Source organism: Strigops habroptila, chromosome 8, assembly GCF_004027225.2.
Source record: "Strigops habroptila isolate Jane chromosome 8, bStrHab1.2.pri, whole genome shotgun sequence".
Classification (NCBI taxonomy): domain Eukaryota; kingdom Metazoa; phylum Chordata; class Aves; order Psittaciformes; family Psittacidae; genus Strigops; species Strigops habroptila.
Window position 1 is genome coordinate 35,971,164 of NC_044284.2, and position 17,547 is coordinate 35,988,710.

The 17,547-nt window shown below is 38.5% G+C and overlaps 2 protein-coding genes across 6 annotated transcripts in view; one reads left to right on the plus strand and one right to left on the minus strand.

The window, feature by feature from the left end:
* PSMD1 (proteasome 26S subunit, non-ATPase 1) overlaps positions 1–17,547 on the minus strand; it is a 69,721-nt gene that overhangs the window by 32,413 nt on the left and 19,761 nt on the right. The window lies entirely within an intron of this gene.
* Positions 417–11,999, plus strand: HTR2B (5-hydroxytryptamine receptor 2B). 3 transcript variants are annotated; one of them, XM_030493495.1, is made up of 4 exons: positions 417–932; positions 1,585–2,228; positions 8,568–8,768; positions 10,846–11,999. In XM_030493495.1, the coding sequence occupies exons 2-4, from the start codon at positions 1,919–1,921 to the stop codon at positions 11,724–11,726; spliced, it is 1,392 nt and encodes a 463-aa protein (XP_030349355.1). In that variant the 5' UTR covers positions 417–932; positions 1,585–1,918; the 3' UTR covers positions 11,727–11,999. The 3 variants fall into 3 exon arrangements, with proteins under 3 accessions (XP_030349355.1, XP_030349354.1, XP_030349356.1); XM_030493494.1 differs by lacking the exon at positions 417–932 and having other exon boundaries at positions 1,326–2,228; XM_030493496.1 differs by lacking the exons at positions 417–932; positions 8,568–8,768 and having other exon boundaries at positions 1,326–2,228.

Here is a 17,547-nt window from a genome sequence, read left to right on the forward strand (position 1 = left end):
TTTAATGCAGAACTATAAGATTTTTTTAGAGACCATACACACATCTGACAAAGTTGGAAGGTAACAAAAGAGAATGCTCATCATAATAAAATGCAGCTGCATGATGAAATATTTAAAGTAACAGTGTACACGGTTAAAATAAAATAGTGTGGTAGACAATCTTTTATTAAATTAGTCAAGAAAAAAATTGGAGCCTTTACAAGTCAGCAGAACTTTTTAGGGTTAATTGTGTTTCCATCCAGAGAGAGAGCAAAAGCAAGCGTGTGTGCAGGCATACACACGCTATGGTGCATACAGCTACAATATTGCAGCGTGAAGGGTCATTTACAAGATCTGCACATCCTGATGCAGCTACAGAGAGCACACATTACAGTACTGGAGCATTGAACCAATTAACTCTCTCTGGCTCTTTTCCAGGCAAACCCCCACTCATTTACTTCCCTGCTTTTCAAGCACTGGAGCTGAAAACACTGGAACGAGTCAATCAGCAAACAAGGGTAGCAGCAGACTGGGAGCTTCGCTAATGAAAAGAGAAAACTGCACACAGACTCTGCTAATCACTTAAGTAAAATCGTCAAAATGATGGAAGAGAAAGGACAGCAAAAAAAGAACACAACCTTATTTTTATCTTTTTTAAATGTGGCAAGAATTATTATTCTCCTCCATTCAAGAGCTGGAGAAAATACCTGGGTAAGAAATACAGTTTTCCCAAAATAGAAATTCTTCTTCTTGGTATTAGAAGAAACAAGTGCTAAACAAAAGCGTGCAGAGAGACAAGTTTCAGAAAAATTATAAAAAAAAAAACCAAATCAACAACTTGTTTTCCAGAAAGTAGTGAAACATCTTATCCTAAAATCCACCAAGTGATGAAAAAGATTACAAAGGATCTTCCTGGATGCAAAGTGAACTCTGCTAAAATGCAAAAGAAAGAGGTAAGGCTTTCTTCACCTGAAAATTGCAACGCATCACATCTACTCAGTAACTGAGCATTTGTTCAGCTTAATGCTGTGACAGCTGTTATAATCTCAACTCTTCAGCAGAGTTGAGAGAGACAGAGAGAGGGAGAGAAAAGGCTGTGCTTAATAAAAGCCCTGCTCAGATTACAAAAACAAGCGGTTTACTCACTTCCCCCTTCAAGTAATGGGTAAATTTAGATGTCTCAGTTCCATAAATCTTCACGGTCCCCTTGAGACTGTCACCAGTGTTTTATTGTCTACGGCTTCCCGACCCTCACCTAATAAATCAGGAATCGTAGACATTAAAACGGAAACCTCATACATAATTTCTGAAGATATTTTTGAGGTGACCCTCTGTTGAGAAACAGGATTCTTAATAAGGGGAAATATGGGAACTGCCGTCTGCCTACGCACACGCTGCTGGAGAGTGGACACTCAGGAGAGGAGGAGTTGCATACACACAATGTGAGCATCTGCCTTTGCATCAGTCTGTACTTAAAAAGAGCAAATCTACATTCACTGTATCTAAAGGGAACCATTTGGCATCCAAATTAATCTATCACTTTTTACTGCTGTAGAAAGGAAACAAAAGAGGGCGGGTAGCTAATGGACTGCTTGCTTTTCACAGCTACTGAATTTTCTGCTATAATCTTCTGAAACCTGAACTTCACTATAAAGGGGAGACCAGACCACTGAACCCTGCCAAGCAGAGATGGACACAAGACAAGACTTTCATTTTTAAGACTTAATTGCACCCAGCAAGGTACATGATAAAAAAGTTGGAAACTTTTTTATCGGAGATGGTTACAGTATCTCAAAATAGCAGATGACCAGTTTACCATACTGACCATGCTGGCCTTTCTTCAGGACCATCCTGGACCAGAGAGGAACAGTGAACTCCTACACCGTACGCAATTCCTGCACAAAATACAGCTCCTGAATACGTTCTGCTGGGCACAAAAATGTCCTATCCTTTACATTTCTTGAACGGGTCTGGACTTGGCAATGGATCTTTGTTGCCTCTCTCAGTAACGGAAGAACCCAAGCAGGACTACACAAGTGACGAACAAGGAAACAAAGTGCATTGGGCGGCTTTACTGATCCTCCTGGTGATAATCCCCACGATCGGGGGGAACATACTCGTCATACTGGCAGTGTCTCTGGAGAAAAAGTTACAATATGCTACTAACTACTTTTTGACATCCTTGGCAGTGGCGGATTTGCTCGTGGGTCTGTTTGTGATGCCGATTGCCCTTCTCATAATCTTATTTGGTAAGTACAGCGTGTTTATTCCATCAGGCTAGCATATGGGGTACAGTTTGGGGAGGTCTAATTTAAACAGAAATACTGTTTGCTTTCCACCATTACCATTTTTAAAATCCCTTGAATGAGGGCTGCTAAATCTTCTCTTCTGCCCAACTTATAGCTTAATGTCTTTATAAGAAGTATAGCCACTCTGGATATTCTTTCCTTTGAAACAAACCATTCAAAAATCACCTGAGACTTAGAACTGATACTAAATTGGAGCTGGACATGGGAAATCACATTGTGTACAGTGTAATATTATTTTTAGCACAATGTGGGCATCTGTTCTATTCAATATTACACCAATTGTAGGCAGTCTTCTCTTAAAAAAATGTTAAATGAAAACTAGGTACCTGTTCAGTACACTGAACAGATATTCAACTTTTTATGAGTCAGGCACCTGATTTTACCTTAGTATTGACTCCACGCTCCATGAGCAGTCAGAGATGGCTCCTGTCAGCACCAATGACAACAAACTTTACCAGTACCACTTTCAGATAAATCGATTTTCTCCCACCTTGGGGAAAGTGGCAAGCTTATAAAGCATCCCAAAGAATTAACTCATCTGTCGAGCCAAGGAAGCTTCAATCTGTGAACCTAACGTTTTAGACTTAGACTTATCATTTAGTCTGGTTCATATGGAATAAAATAGGTATTTTTTTATACGAGCATACATCAGGTGTGACATTTTCTTTCTGGTTAGTCATTACAGAACAAGCATGACTTTTCATATTCTCTCATGTCCAGCTTTATTTCAGATATTGCTTCTGACAACTAACCAGAGGCAGCTCTATGAGAAAGTCTCTCTGTTTTACTCCTAAACTTTCTTTAAGAATACATTTTCAGTGGTCTGTTTTCATATCACACAACTAAACAAAAAAATCAACAAGCCTGTTTTTTCAATAAAATTGGGGATTTACACTATTATCCTTAAGGTACAGATACCACTGGACCCTAGATAATGAAAGGCTGCAGCAGTTCATTTTTTCTATCCTGGATCTCTAAGAGTTACCCAAGTAACAAGCAAACACAATAATACACTCTATTTCAGAAAGGCCATCAGTAGCTTTTGTTTGCTGCAGAAGACTGGTATAACTTTATTAACAAATGTGATTATTCGCTAAATGCCTTGAGACTGATTTTCTGTATATTACAGACTGCTCTTCCCTAAAGAGAAGTATGAATTGGAGGTCAGAATTCAGTGTTGAAATAAAAAAATAGTCTTTTTTCAAGCAACAGTTTCTAAAAAGAAAAATGAACATACATGACCAGGACAGTGATTTATAACTTGAAAAAACCAGCCACTTAGAGAAAACCTTGGTATGCCATGTATGTGTATGTGAGTGTAGAGGCAAGAAACAGATATGTATAGACACACTGATAGTGTAACTGCTTAGTTCCTGCCAAAAGCCTCATTAATAATAAAACTCCTAACCATAAAAAGTGCTAGAATTGGACTAGCAACCAATACAAAGGGAAGGCAAGTTCCAGATTTTTTGGAGTTGATTTTTGGTGGTGGTAGAGGTATTTGGTTTGGATTTTTTAAATTATTTTCATTTTGCTAGACTAATGAATTTTTTCTTTTTAACTTTATGAAGGGGCTATTGCTCCTTAATCTCTCAATTAATCTCATGCTAAACCCTGGTTACAACAGTTTAAAGCATGCTAGGAATCTTAATTTAAAAGTCAAACAAAAGTATCTCTCATCTTGCAGGAAACTTACTGGAGAGTAGCAAAATTAGTTATAACTAAGACTGCAACCAGCCTTTCACATAGCAGTGGTTAAAACTGAAATTTCTTGCATACAAGTCTCTTTTTGGCAGCCAACCAGAGAAACTGCTTTGTTTCTTCACCGACTGCGAGAAGATGCTGAGGTGTTTACAGAAGTTCAAAGCATGAGCAAAACATGAGGATTTACTGGAATGAAGCTAGAACAGATATTTAAATACATAACAAGTCTAAATCTTGAAGCTACATTAGCCAGCTAACTACGCGAATGTAAAAAAAATCACTGACAGCCAGAGAGCAAACTAAACCCACCCTCCTGGCACTTCCACACAGGAATGTCTCCATAATAATGAAATAGCTGGATGCAGCTTCTAGATACAGAATACAAATATTATGCTTCCGATTTGGGACTGATATCTAATTATGTGGAGAATATTTCAGGGAAAGGGTGCGAACCAAAGCACAGTCACATTAAATGATCCTGACTGTAAAAAACTAACCACAACATGTTCAAAACCTACTGCAGATACTGGCTCCATGCCCTGATGGTACGCTTGAAGAAAAATTTTCAGAAATAGACTGTCTCTGTAATAAAGAGCTGCCCCTTTTAAAGATAAATAAACAAACCTGTAACTCGCACTCACAGGTATAATACCATGAGCAGATTATTTATTTTCAGCAGAGTGACCAAAATGTACTTTGGTACAAATATACACTGCAATTCTCATTTAAGAGTGTGAGTGTCAGGATACACGAATAGTTCATTGTTTTTATTGCTTGCTAAATTCTTCTCATTTCTTCCAAAAATAGGAGGGCATGTTACGAAATAATTGCATCCTCTGAAACCTAGCTTTCAAGAGTTATCCACAATTCTAACACTCGGAACTACTGAAGAAAAGCAAAAATGTTGCTATTCATTGCATGGTGAAATTAGCAAATAAACTGGAGAGACCCTCTCATTTGCAAAGCCTGCAGCAGAAAGAAGCCTGTTGTCCACAGCTTGGTAGGCAATAGGTTCCTTGGACACAGTGCATGTACCATCTTCTAAAATAGAAATTTTTTAAATATAAAATATTCCTGATATTCATCCACTTAAAAATCAGGAGGTGATGCTGATCGTCCTAGGTTGCAAACCATCGTTTTTAAAATCTATCACAAGCAATCAACATCTTATCTTCAATCTTCCCCTATTACTGATGATGACCATAGCAAATCTTCCCTTCTTGCTTGTGCAAACTACCAGAGAAAACTTCCTTATTGAGGGCTACTTCCTAAAATTTCAAATCTAAAGATAACTAAGAAAACAAAGGTTGGTTTGTCACAAAGCAAATCTAATTTGAAAAAAAAAAAAAAAGGAAAAGAAAATACTTAGGCTAAATTTAAAAAACTACATGACAGTGAACAACTACTGTTGAAGCTGTAACAGTAGCAGAGAAGTAAAGGCAGGCAGCTATGGGGGTGAAGGAAGACGACAGCCTAGAAACGCCATGCCTGTGCAGTCCACAAAGCAGAATACTGACTCAACGGTGAACACCACACATGCATGCTACAGACACACAGCCCAATCTGAAGCTTGAAGCCTAGGCTTAAATCAGCTAGTGATTAAAAATATCCAAGTTCAGTAAAAGCATCATTATCTAACAGCAATGAAATCCTACAGAGGGAACACATTTCAGCAGCCTATAACAAAATCATAGAATCATAGAACGGTTGGGTTGGAAGGGACCTTAAAGATCATAGAGCCCTGGGAGGATATGAGGCAACGTTTGTAGGAAGAAGGAATATCTTTTTATCTTATACCACCTGACAGTTGGAGAAACCAGACAAGCTTTCAGGCAGGTACGTTTGTCAGGTAACTATGGCATTTAAAAAAATATATTAAAAAAAAACCCCAAATCCAATCCACTAGTTTGCTTAAATCAGCATTTCAACTCTGAAGGAAAAAGAAGGTGGAGAATCTCAGCCCAGTAAATGCTCTGGTCTGCTCCAACAGCGTGGATTTATACTAGGAGAATCAGAACTTGTAACTATCCAAACCAAGCATGACCTGCTAATGGCTTCCCATTGCCACCTGGCAGGACATACTCATTTTACCTTCCATCTGAATTATAAAGCAGCACAACAAACAAGCAGGTCACCATCATGTTCAAGGGTCAGAGAGGCTTTGAGTTCTGATAGGGGAAATTAATATTCCAACTACCAAACTAACAGAATAGGCCAACAGTGATACACACCACTATCGCCAGGAAAGTACAAAATCTCAGCCCAGAGCAGCCCCTCAAGCACTAGGCACAGAGCTTCTGACACAGGTGTAACCAACAAATCAAAGTAAGTAAAAACAAAATACACCACAGTATGAATCCTAGATAATTACATGGCTTTCTGGACTTTAAGGTACCAGTTTCACAATATTTAGTTTAAATAATAACCATATTCTTCAATTCTTATTAGCTACTGCATTTAAAGTCTACTCCGATTTTGTTTGGATAAAAATCATCATCTCAGACACAAGTATAATAGTACAGAATGCCATAACCATGAATGTGATAATTTACTGCCTTCTGCACCCAGTTCAAAACAAGACAAAAATAAAGAAAAGACAAAACTTTCTCTCTTCAGTTGCACTTACCAACTAAGAAAAGCTCTTAAAACTCATAAAAACACACAAGGCCGCTTTGCACCAGATTGCTGTTTACATGCATCTATATTTAAAAGAAGGAAAACAGCTTTTTGTTGCAAAATATTTGAGGGTTTTCTTCTGCAAAGAGTAAATTAACTGGGGGGGGGGAGGAGGGGAGGGGGGAGGGAAGAATTTATCACACTGCAATTCACCAGAAAGCAAAGCAGTTACAATCCAGGGAGCAGCATGTAAGTACTCTACAACAGAAATACTGCTTGTCACTTGAAATCCAGCTGTGTCATCCTGCCATATTATTAAATATGAGTAAGGGTTTCATAATATACTAATTACAACTTCCTCATACCTGTCTGACACAACAATTTTCTGAAGTACAATTTCAACCATGGTAGCTATTTTAGGAAATATTCAGCTAGAACTAAAATTTACTGGTTAATGGTTTGAAAACAGACTGCCTCTTTCCCTTCTGCCTCACTGCTTTATACCATCCTCCCCTGCTTTGGGGATGGATGAGGTTTGGTTCAGGGCTCCATCCACGCGTTCTCTTTGTTTTAACAGGCGAGGTTTCCCAACATAGGGAAGAGTGCAGACAAGCATGTGCTATGTCTGACTTTATAAAATTTTCCATTCTCTGGAGTTTATAATCCAAGTCAAGGCAGCACCATTATGAGTTCCATCTATCAGTCACACCATGTTTTAATCTCAAACTACTGCAACATTACCACATTGATAAGACTGGGCATTACAACAGTCCAGCTCATTTGGCACTCTCAGCATGCAGACCTATTTATTCAGAGCAACGAGATTAAAAACGATTGGATTTGTTAGAAATGTCTCCCCCCCATCTTAATCATCATTCAACTAAGAACTGATTCCTCTGGCAATACTACCAATGTGCCTACTGACTGAGTACAGCTGAATTTTAATAGAATAAGTATATAGTGCATCAACTTCTACCATCAGAAATAAACTTCTATGTTCATACGTTCTTCCCTAGGACTACAGAATATTCTTACAGACGCAACACTAAGGTGCATCTCAAACTGAACACTGCTAGCACTGGATTGCAACAAAAACTACTTGTGAATGAATATAAAGCAGTTAAAAAAACCAATCAGAGTTTCATTAAAGTTCACTTGGTTTGGTATGGTAAACTTTGGTAGGGGAGACCCAGCTCCCAAAACTACGAGCTTTTTGGAAAGTTTAACGCTACAAAACCACAATGCAGTTGACAGGTGCTAGGTTCACTATAAAGATTAACATTAAAGACAAGTAACTATTGTAAGAAGCAGGATGCCATACTTAAAACCCAAGCCATTGCTTTGGCACGGGGGAGAGGGAAGATGCACATGAAAGTCCTTCAGTTTTTATAAAATCATTACTGGGACAGAAAAGCCCTGCGTTGCCACAGTAGTGCTCAACTGCAGCTGGTCAAGTGACACAGCAAACGTATTTTAAAACTATGTGAACTAGATTCTCCAAGATCATCAACTAAGATTCAAACAAGGTTCTGCAATGATTGACTAATACGTTGGTTATGACCCATTATCTCCTCCATCTAATACAACCTTGAATCATAGGACTATCAAAGAGACATAGCTGAAAATAATCATTTAACAGCAGGGCACAAGGACCAAGCAAAGTCATAACTTCTTTAAAACTTTTTTTATCCAAAGTCCTTGCCACAAATACCTTATGATCTAAAAACGACAAAAAGACAGGAAAAGGCTTAATACCCAATCAGCCTGATCAATATGATGACAGCAATCATGCCAGTTAGGAGCTAACTAAAATGTAAGACAGAATCCAGCCAAGGCAGTGGCAAAGCTCTGCTCCCATAGTATTGTGAACTTCTCAAAAATACTAATGGCCAAGGGAAAACCACACACTGGAAACTCTCAAAAAGCTTAGATTCTAATGAGTTTTCTGTTCTCTTTCAGACAATACCTGGCCTTTTCCAACTGCCTTGTGTCCTATCTGGCTGTTCCTTGATGTCCTCTTTTCCACAGCTTCCATCATGCACCTCTGTGCCATCTCACTGGACCGCTATATTGCGATTAAAAAGCCAATCCAGGCTAGTCAGTACAATTCATGGGCTACAACAATCATCAAAATCATCGTGGTTTGGCTCATTTCAATAGGTATGTGAGACTCAGAGACTGGAAAAGGAATGCAGAAGCTTTTCACATCCAAAACACTGGGTGATTGCTGGGCAAAATGGAAACTCTGTCCAAGTAATATTGAGTGGCAGACCCTAACACCTCGCCTGGCCGAAGTCCACCTCTTAGATGATGCATAGCTACATCATAAGAATCTGCCTCAACCACCGCTCCTTATCAGGCTTACCAGAAAGGGCAAGGATTGAGTAGGGATAGTCATCACTCTTCTTCACGGTCCTAAAAGTCCAAAAATCAGAAGACAGTAATTGCATGCATAGCATGTCTCCCAGGAAAGCGAGAGTACATGTTCCTGTGGTAGTATATTCTATCCCGAACACAGTTTTAAGCCTTGAGTAGATGCTGCTAAATCTGTGCCTTACAATTTTCCCATGAAGCAAATAAAAAAAGGTTAATTACTTATATCAAAGACTGAAAGATAAATGAGTGGCTGGTAACATTCACATTGAAGATTGAGATGCGCTGGCAATACAGCATATAGAAAAGCTAACTTCTAAGCGAAAAAAAACCCCAAAAACCAAAACCTAAACAAACCCTGAAGAGTTTATATAAAGGAAGCCAATGAATAAACTTCTAAATTAGCACCTCTGTGATGTGCATGTGGCACCTCACCGGCCTTTAAGGATTAAAAAAAAAAATCTGTTAAATGAGCTAAGGAGGTGAAAACATTTAATTCAAATAACCTAATGCATGCTGCAGGCAGCCATAGGCACAGTGCTGTATGCTCTGTGTGCAAGAGAAAGAACAAAATTTTTCTGGGTTATTATGGCAAATGATGCATGGGAGAATGGGTACATCTACCATCTTGGCCAAGGCATACAGGCCTAAACCCAAACATTCCAACTTGCAAAAAAATTCAGGAAGAACTGTGATGACAGGAGAAAAGATGCTATCTTTATTTTATCACAAAAAATAAAAAAAGAAGCTCTTAGCATGACAAGACACAAGTTGACCTTTTAATGCCTGGTTTGTTGTAATTAATCAGTGCTGTACTTCTTAATATCTTTTTTATCTGACACAAAAGCATTCTGCAGCTGAGTCAGGGTTCTCCAAATCAAAGGTTAATTTGGTTCAATCCTAATTTTAAATGTTTGCTGTATCTGAAGGTGTGCCTCTTATTAAGAAAGGGATCAAGTGGCTGAAGAGTAAACCATTTTGCTCTTGCTGCCTTTAGCCAGCTTCAGTAAGCGGAGTAGCAGAGTAATGATGTAGATGTAGTAAATCCCTACATCTCATTAAGTGTTATCAGGAAACATAGCACAATAACCTTCACCAGACAGCAAGGAACCTGTTGTTTTTGTTGTAATGTCAGACTGCTGGCAAACAAAGTGCTGACTGCAATTTAGTGGTTATAAAAAATTCATTTAAAAGATAGGACTGCTAACATTATTTTTTTTTATATTTTTTTTAAGAGTGGTGAATTACAGAGTTAGCTACTCTCATTTAAACACTCTTAAATATGCAAGAGACTTTAAACAACAAATCCATCTTAAATACACACTGCATAACTCTAACAACTATTTAACTACTTGTACATACGAAAGAGTCAAGACAGGGTGAAAAAAAATCAGCTGTGTCCAGCCACTTCAAGGGGTTAAGATAAGAAGCAAAGACAAGATTCATGTATTTACAAAACTGCCCTTCAAAAAGTGCAAAGGTTACCCCAGGGGAGGGAGGGTGGAAGCAGGTGGCATTAGGGAAACACAGTTCACTGGAGGAAAAGCCATACTAATTCTAGCAACTAGAGTCAAAACAATTAATGTATTTTACACTTGAGAAGTTGGCAACTTTATCCTGCTTCCTCAATAAGTAAAGGTTAGGCTCAATCTCCTTAGAAAAAGGCTCTGTTATAGCTGAGCTTGCCAAGTCTTACAGAGTACTATTTGCCCAACTACACACATGATGCTCTCAATCCTCTGTCACCCCGTGCCAGCTCCAGAGCTCAGGAACTACCTTCCTTTAGAAACCCTGAGGCTTCAGGCCCAAAAAAGAGATTGCAAGCGATTACCATATGCTGAAGCACTTTGTTTTTCTCCTGTAGGCATTGCTATTCCGATCCCTATCAGAGGCATTGAAGATGGAAATGGCAACTCTACAAACATCACGTGTGCCCTGACGCCTGATCGTTTTCATGATTTCATTCTGTACGGATCAGTGGCTGCATTCTTCATTCCCCTCACTATCATGATAGTCACTTATTTTCTGACAATCCAAGTGCTACGCAAGAAGGCCTACTTCATCAACAAGCCACCTCACCGTTTCACTTGGTCAACGGTGTCCACAGTACTTCAGCGTAACACAACACCTGCCTCCTCACCAGAAAAGGTGGCCATGCTAAATGGCTCCAGAAAGGACAAGACTTTGTCCAATGACATGCCTATCTGCAGAACATCCACAATCGGGAGGAAGTCCATGCAAACAATAACCAATGAACAAAGGGCGTCAAAAGTTCTAGGGATTGTATTTTTTCTTTTCCTGTTGATGTGGTGCCCATTCTTCATAACAAACATAAGTTCAGTTCTGTGCAACTCTTGCAACCAAGAGGTTTTTCAAAAGCTTATGGAGATATTTGTTTGGATAGGATATGTATCCTCAGGAGTGAACCCTCTTGTCTATACACTATTCAACAAAACATTTAGGGAAGCTTTCAGCAGGTATATCACTTGCAACTATCGGACCACACAGCCTATCAAGGCCCTTAGAAAACGCTCCAGCAGGATCTCTTTCAGAAGCTCTGTGACAGAAAATTCCAAATTCTTTGTCATGCATGGGATGAGAAACGGGATTAACCCCATTATATACCAGAGCCCAATGAGGCTGAGGAGCTCACCCATCCAAGCGTCATCGGCCATTCTGCTGGATACGTTGCTGCTCACAGAGAATGAAGTTGATAAAACAGAAGAACAAGTCAGCTACGTATAGTGGAATGGCAGCTATGTCTATATCATAGTATTATTGTATGTATTGTTCTAGGTAACTGTGCTGTAAGAGGGTATAAATACTATTGTTTTCTGTTATTTATGCAAGCAATATCTTACAAATTTATATTAATTCCTCTCCTCCAAAGCCTCCTCTATTTTAACCCCAACTCCATGGTGGCACCCACAGCTTCATTCCATGATAAATGACTGATGCAGAACTGTAGCCTTCAGGAAGAGGGAAATAAATATAAGCTAAACCAGTTTGCATATCTGACTTCAGTTCTCACCACCCCCAGTCTCTTCAAAGTACATTTTTATAAGAAAAGCATCTCTGTACAAACACTAATGTTTACTCTGGGAAGAAGACAGAACACTCTGTAGGTTGATGCTTTATGATGAAATCAGCAGGGGGATACAAGAGTGCTTGTTTTCATTTAAATCCACCTTTACTCTGTGTAAACAGAACAGCACATACGCTCACCGCATTGCCTCCTACAGATACATTCCTCTGCTGAGACTGCATATCCAAGTATGAGCTTTTCTTGTTCTCTGAGGGTATGCATATCAGAACCAGAATCACTTGTTCCAGAGACCAAAAGGTGTCCATTCCACAAGGGGTAAAACCATTTCTTATCAGGATGAGTAAAAATTCCATGTGCTGAAATTGTCCCTTTGTTGTTTTACTGCAGGGGTGGGTAGAATCTTTTACCCACCTGAATTTCATCTCCATTACTCTCACATACAAATATGTCTGGTGTTGTTAGATTTGTCAGATGTTCTTTTCATACTAAGAAAATGAGAGCATTTAACCACAATAGGGCAATACCACATCAATGATCATGAGTAAACCAGGACAGACAGTGCCTGGAACTTCCCTTTAATTTATATGGACAAACTTTCTTTCTTATGACCATTGGAACTTCAGTGAAAGCCTTCCCTCATTTTATATAGTTCACACAAAGTAGAAAAATCACAGACAGAATAGCTATTGCACCTGAAAATAAGAGCAAGTGTTTAAGAGACAGCAGAGATGACAGTACTATCCAGACCCGCACACATTTGCAGTTTAGCTTAGCTCACAATAATTTCACTGGACTAATGGCATAAGATTGCAGGTCCCAATCTGCACTCTCCCAAACATGCTCAAGCCTTCCATCAGAGCATAAAATTCATAAAAAGAATCGCTCATCACAATCCATAAAAGCTACCAGAATCTAGCATCTGGGAAATGAGAAGCTTCTGACAGTTCCAGACCATCTTTTTTTGGGAAGGGAAATCGGATTTCCCCAAAGTACTGGCGTTCTTACAGTAAGCAGCCAGCTCACAATTTTTTCCCAATAGTTCCCATTTACAGTAACATTTTTAGCTGGGGCTCTGTTTTCATTTTTAATGTTTTCAAAACCCTCTAGTTACACACTAAAATTATGTACAGAAAAAGGCTTATTTTTTTTCCATCTCAGAACAGAAAGTACAAAAGATAACATGTCCTTCCAACATTTATTTATATATATTTAATTTAGAACATATGCAAATCCAAACAGAGCCTAATGTAAAAACTGCCATGGAGTCCCAGAAGAAAGTATTATAAATACTTCTGTGTAAGTTGTCTTCTTCCTACCCTTTTTGGTGATAGTCACTAGTCACTTAAGTTAGAATAAACTCTAACTGCTCTTACTCCTCTTTTTGTTAAAATTTGTTTAAGGAGATCCTGTAGTTAAAGCCAGAATTGACGGATTGCTATAGCTGTAAAAGATGCCTACATTTAAAAATCTTTGAGAATCAAAGCCTTTAGTAAGACCTAGATTACTTTGATGCTCTAGGAGTGAGGGAGTAGGAATAAAACGAACCCCCCAAAAGCAAGGCCTCTTAGCAATCAGTGGTTAGACTACACTAACAGGAAACAACTCTTGAAAAAGTCTCACCTGGCAAAGATGTATTTTGTCAAGCCAGCATATAGATTTCTCGGTTTTAGCAACCATATAAAGAAACATGTTCCAGTTATTGAATTTAGTCAGCAATAATAACCCTCAACCAAAAGGACTACTGACTCATCAAAAATCCACTCTTCCTACAAAGAAAGGAAATTTCTCCATAGACAGAAAAACATGCACATTTCATTTAACATGCCAAGTGTAAAAAAAATTGCTTGTCCACTGAGAAAGCAAACAAGCAAAGAATTCAGTCTTGAAAGCTTAAGGACAGAGGGAGAAGAAAGATGAAGAGAAGATGCAGAACTATGAAATAAAAATATGTAACAGACAGCAGAGATCTTGTTTTAGCAACTGTATCTACAAGAACAGATTTGAACAAAGACATTACCTTCATTAGCAAGACATGATTGAAAATAAGAGAGTCACTGCAAGCTACTGTAAGAAAGCACGAGTTTGTTGTACGGTAACTAAGGACAACACTGCTCGTGTGGTACTGACAAGCGAGATGGGATGCTCAGGACTACATCCATGGGTATCATCTTTAAACAACACAAATTTATAAGACATTCCTTTCTCTGAAGTAAGATGCTCTCAATTCTTACAGAATCTGGCCCATGCCAAACCAATCATGTGGCCAGCTCTATGGCCTCTATGTACCACATAAAATACTAACTTACACAGTTACCTAGTTCAACTTTCCTCACTATCAGAGAAGCTTTTACCTGGCATATTTCATTTCTTTTTAAACTATTAGAGAAGCAAGGCAGACAAGACTAAAAGCTGATCTGCACTATGGGAAGAGATACATTTTAGAAGAACAATGGACAAGTATGGGTTTTTTTTGTTGTTGTTGTTCCATTAATACATTAGGAGATACTTAGTCAATGTTCTGGCTGCCTATCTAACTAAAAATTACAGCACAGACATGGACATAAGGACTACCTATAAATACATCCACCTCAGCAGCCTTGCAGAGAGGAAAACAATGGAGTTCGAAGCCTAACAGAGTAAGTGCCTTGAAATGCAAATGAAGGGAATACCATAAAGAAAAAAAAAACCAAACAAACAACAAAACCAAACAAATACCCAAAAAACCAACCCAGACAAAACCAAGCAAAACCAAACAAAATCCCAATCTTTAAACCACTCTAAGGAAGAGGGAAGCAAGAAATTCAGCTAATCTCAACTGTGCTGATATAAAACACATTTTGTGAAGCCAGTCCCAAATCATCTGGGAGGTTAAGCTGCAAGCCTTTAGTTCAGATTCTATAAGAAAACTTTTAGGCAGCCAGAAAAATGTATTCATCATTTATCTTGTATTCTCCAAGTGAAAAACTTTTCCTAATCACATCACATCTGGCCATACTCGTATCGATTTCAAATGCATCAAAATACAGTTAAAAAATCCAGTGTTAAGCAGAGGTCAAGGCACTGAGAAGAGAGACTGATGCTATAAAGCTGTTCACTAGCATACAAGAGGCATGCTGATTTTTTTTATGGTGCTTCATAGAAAATGTAATTTTCCTACACCATTTTCTTACTGTGGAAAAATCCACAGCACTGCAAGCTGGTTTGAGAAAGCAAAAGGATTACTCCTCTAAATCTTTTTCTAGGCTGTCATATGTAACTTCAGCCTTAAAAGGTAAAGAAATGCAAGCACAGTAAACCTGGTGAAGGCATACTGAACAACCTGGTACACTGGAGCCAAAAGAGGCAGGACATTCACCAGAGCTCCTCTGGCTCTTTGCATTGGAAGCTGGAGGCAGGAGTCCCAGGGTTCTGGCCAGTTCTCATCAATGACTTAATATTACCATGAAGCATTAGATTTCTTTTATGACATTGATACAGATGCCTATGTACAACTGCTAAGAAGCACTTCTTCATTTCACTTCCCCTTTGGCTCTCTAGGTAATCATCAGCATGGTAAAAACAACAGTCAGGAGAGAAGTAACTTCCATATTTCTGCTTTGCCATTTGACACCATGTTGTTTACTGTCACTGCCCGTTCCCATGAGAAACACTGTTTTCTCCAGTAGCAAAGGAAGGCTTCTGCCCTGCAGGAGAAGCAGCTTTTTAATTTTTAAATGGGAAGCCAGCTACAAAATAGGAAAGATGGTTTGCTGAAATGTCCATATTTACTCTTTTTTTAAATAATATATGTCAAACCCTATTCGTCTAGCCACATCTAAGATTCCTTGCATTCAGGTTCTGAGATCCTTTCCAATTTCTGAAAAACAGTATCACGCTCCTAAAAATTAGGAGCTTCTTGCTTTCTGAAGGATCCTCTTCACAAATGCTCTAGACAGTTGACAGCAACTCATTTTCAAATTCATTAAACCCTGTGCAACAAATAAGCCTTTCATTCTGCAAGACGCACATCAATATACCCTAATAAAATCCAACAGGAAGTTTTTGCCATTTAAAAAAAAAATAATCATCAACTTCATTTAATGGCTCAAAGAATCTGAGCGTTTCTTCATGACTTAATTTGAAACTTCAGCTGCTGAACAGTAGTTTTAAAGGAAATTCAAGGATTTGATCAGACAACCAATTTAGTTATAAATTGCACTGCTTAAAATGTTCAGTTACTCAGTTAAAAAGCTTTAGTGTGTATAATCTGAGAAACTGATAATACTTTTCTGGAACGAGAGGTGTGGGGAGAACATATTAGATTGGTTTCTTTCCCTCTTCTCATGCACACTGTGATTTAGTGATACGAAAATCTTTATATATAAGCTTATAGGCTTATTATAGGCACTATAGGCAGTGCCTGTAAGCCTATCATTTTTGGGATGTAAGGACCAAGTGGCTAATTGAAGGAATACTCTGGAGATTTCAGAAGGTTTCTTCAGCCTAGCTTGTACCTATCTCACATTTAAACCAACCATATTACTTATCTGTATAGACATTCTAGTTTAGAGTAGGAAGTTAAAACGCAGAGATTTTCAAAGGCTCTCAAGTGACGTAAGGCTCTGAGCTCTATTTCCTAAAGTAAGTAAAATCTCACGAATACAAAGTGGTCTAGAATAATGATAAAACAATAGCAGGGAAGAATTAATGCAAGATGTCATAGTGTTGTACTGATTGAAACAACGTGCAGTCTGATTGTAGAGCTACAATTTTCATTAGAAGTTAGATTAGTTTTGCCAGAGATGCCAAGGGAGTTCTCCAGTGCACGATAGTTTGGTCAGTGAAGGCACACAGTTCTGTTTCCAGTTTCAGACCTACAGATAAAAGCACTTTCAAATTCAAAAATACTTCAGGGAAAGTCTGAGGCTTCTTCTGGTTATAGTAAGACTCTGTTACTATTAACCTTTCACTGAAAGGCACTCTTACCCTCCTCCCCCAGGAGGACTGATTAAGACAAAGATAAGATGGGTTGGAGGGTAAACAAAACCCTTTGACCTTTCCCATGCAAGAATTAACAAGCAGGTATGTTTCACTACACTCCTCTTTTTCACAATTAATAAACTGAAAAAGTGACTGGTACAGATCACATTAGAATAACTGTTAGCCTATTACTCAATTACCCAGAAGATCTGCCATCTGCCTACTGGATGAAGGTAGGAATTAAAACAAACTGTCCAAGTATTCCTGGAACAAAATCTAAGTATCTGATCTATGTTTGCCTCAAAACAAACATATAGTGTTAAAATATCAAAGACTATGTAAACACAAAGAATACAAAAGCAGGAAACATTACTATCTCACTTGCATAATCCTAAAATGAAGAACTGAACATAAGCCATGCAGACTTCTCTGTGTTTGGGTAGCCTATGCTTATCAGCCGAGACTACATCTTCCTTTTGAGATTCTCTAGAGGCTGCATTGTTCCCTCTCCTGCCCTTAGCCTTTTCCCAACAATACTGCACCAACATAGAAACAGCATCC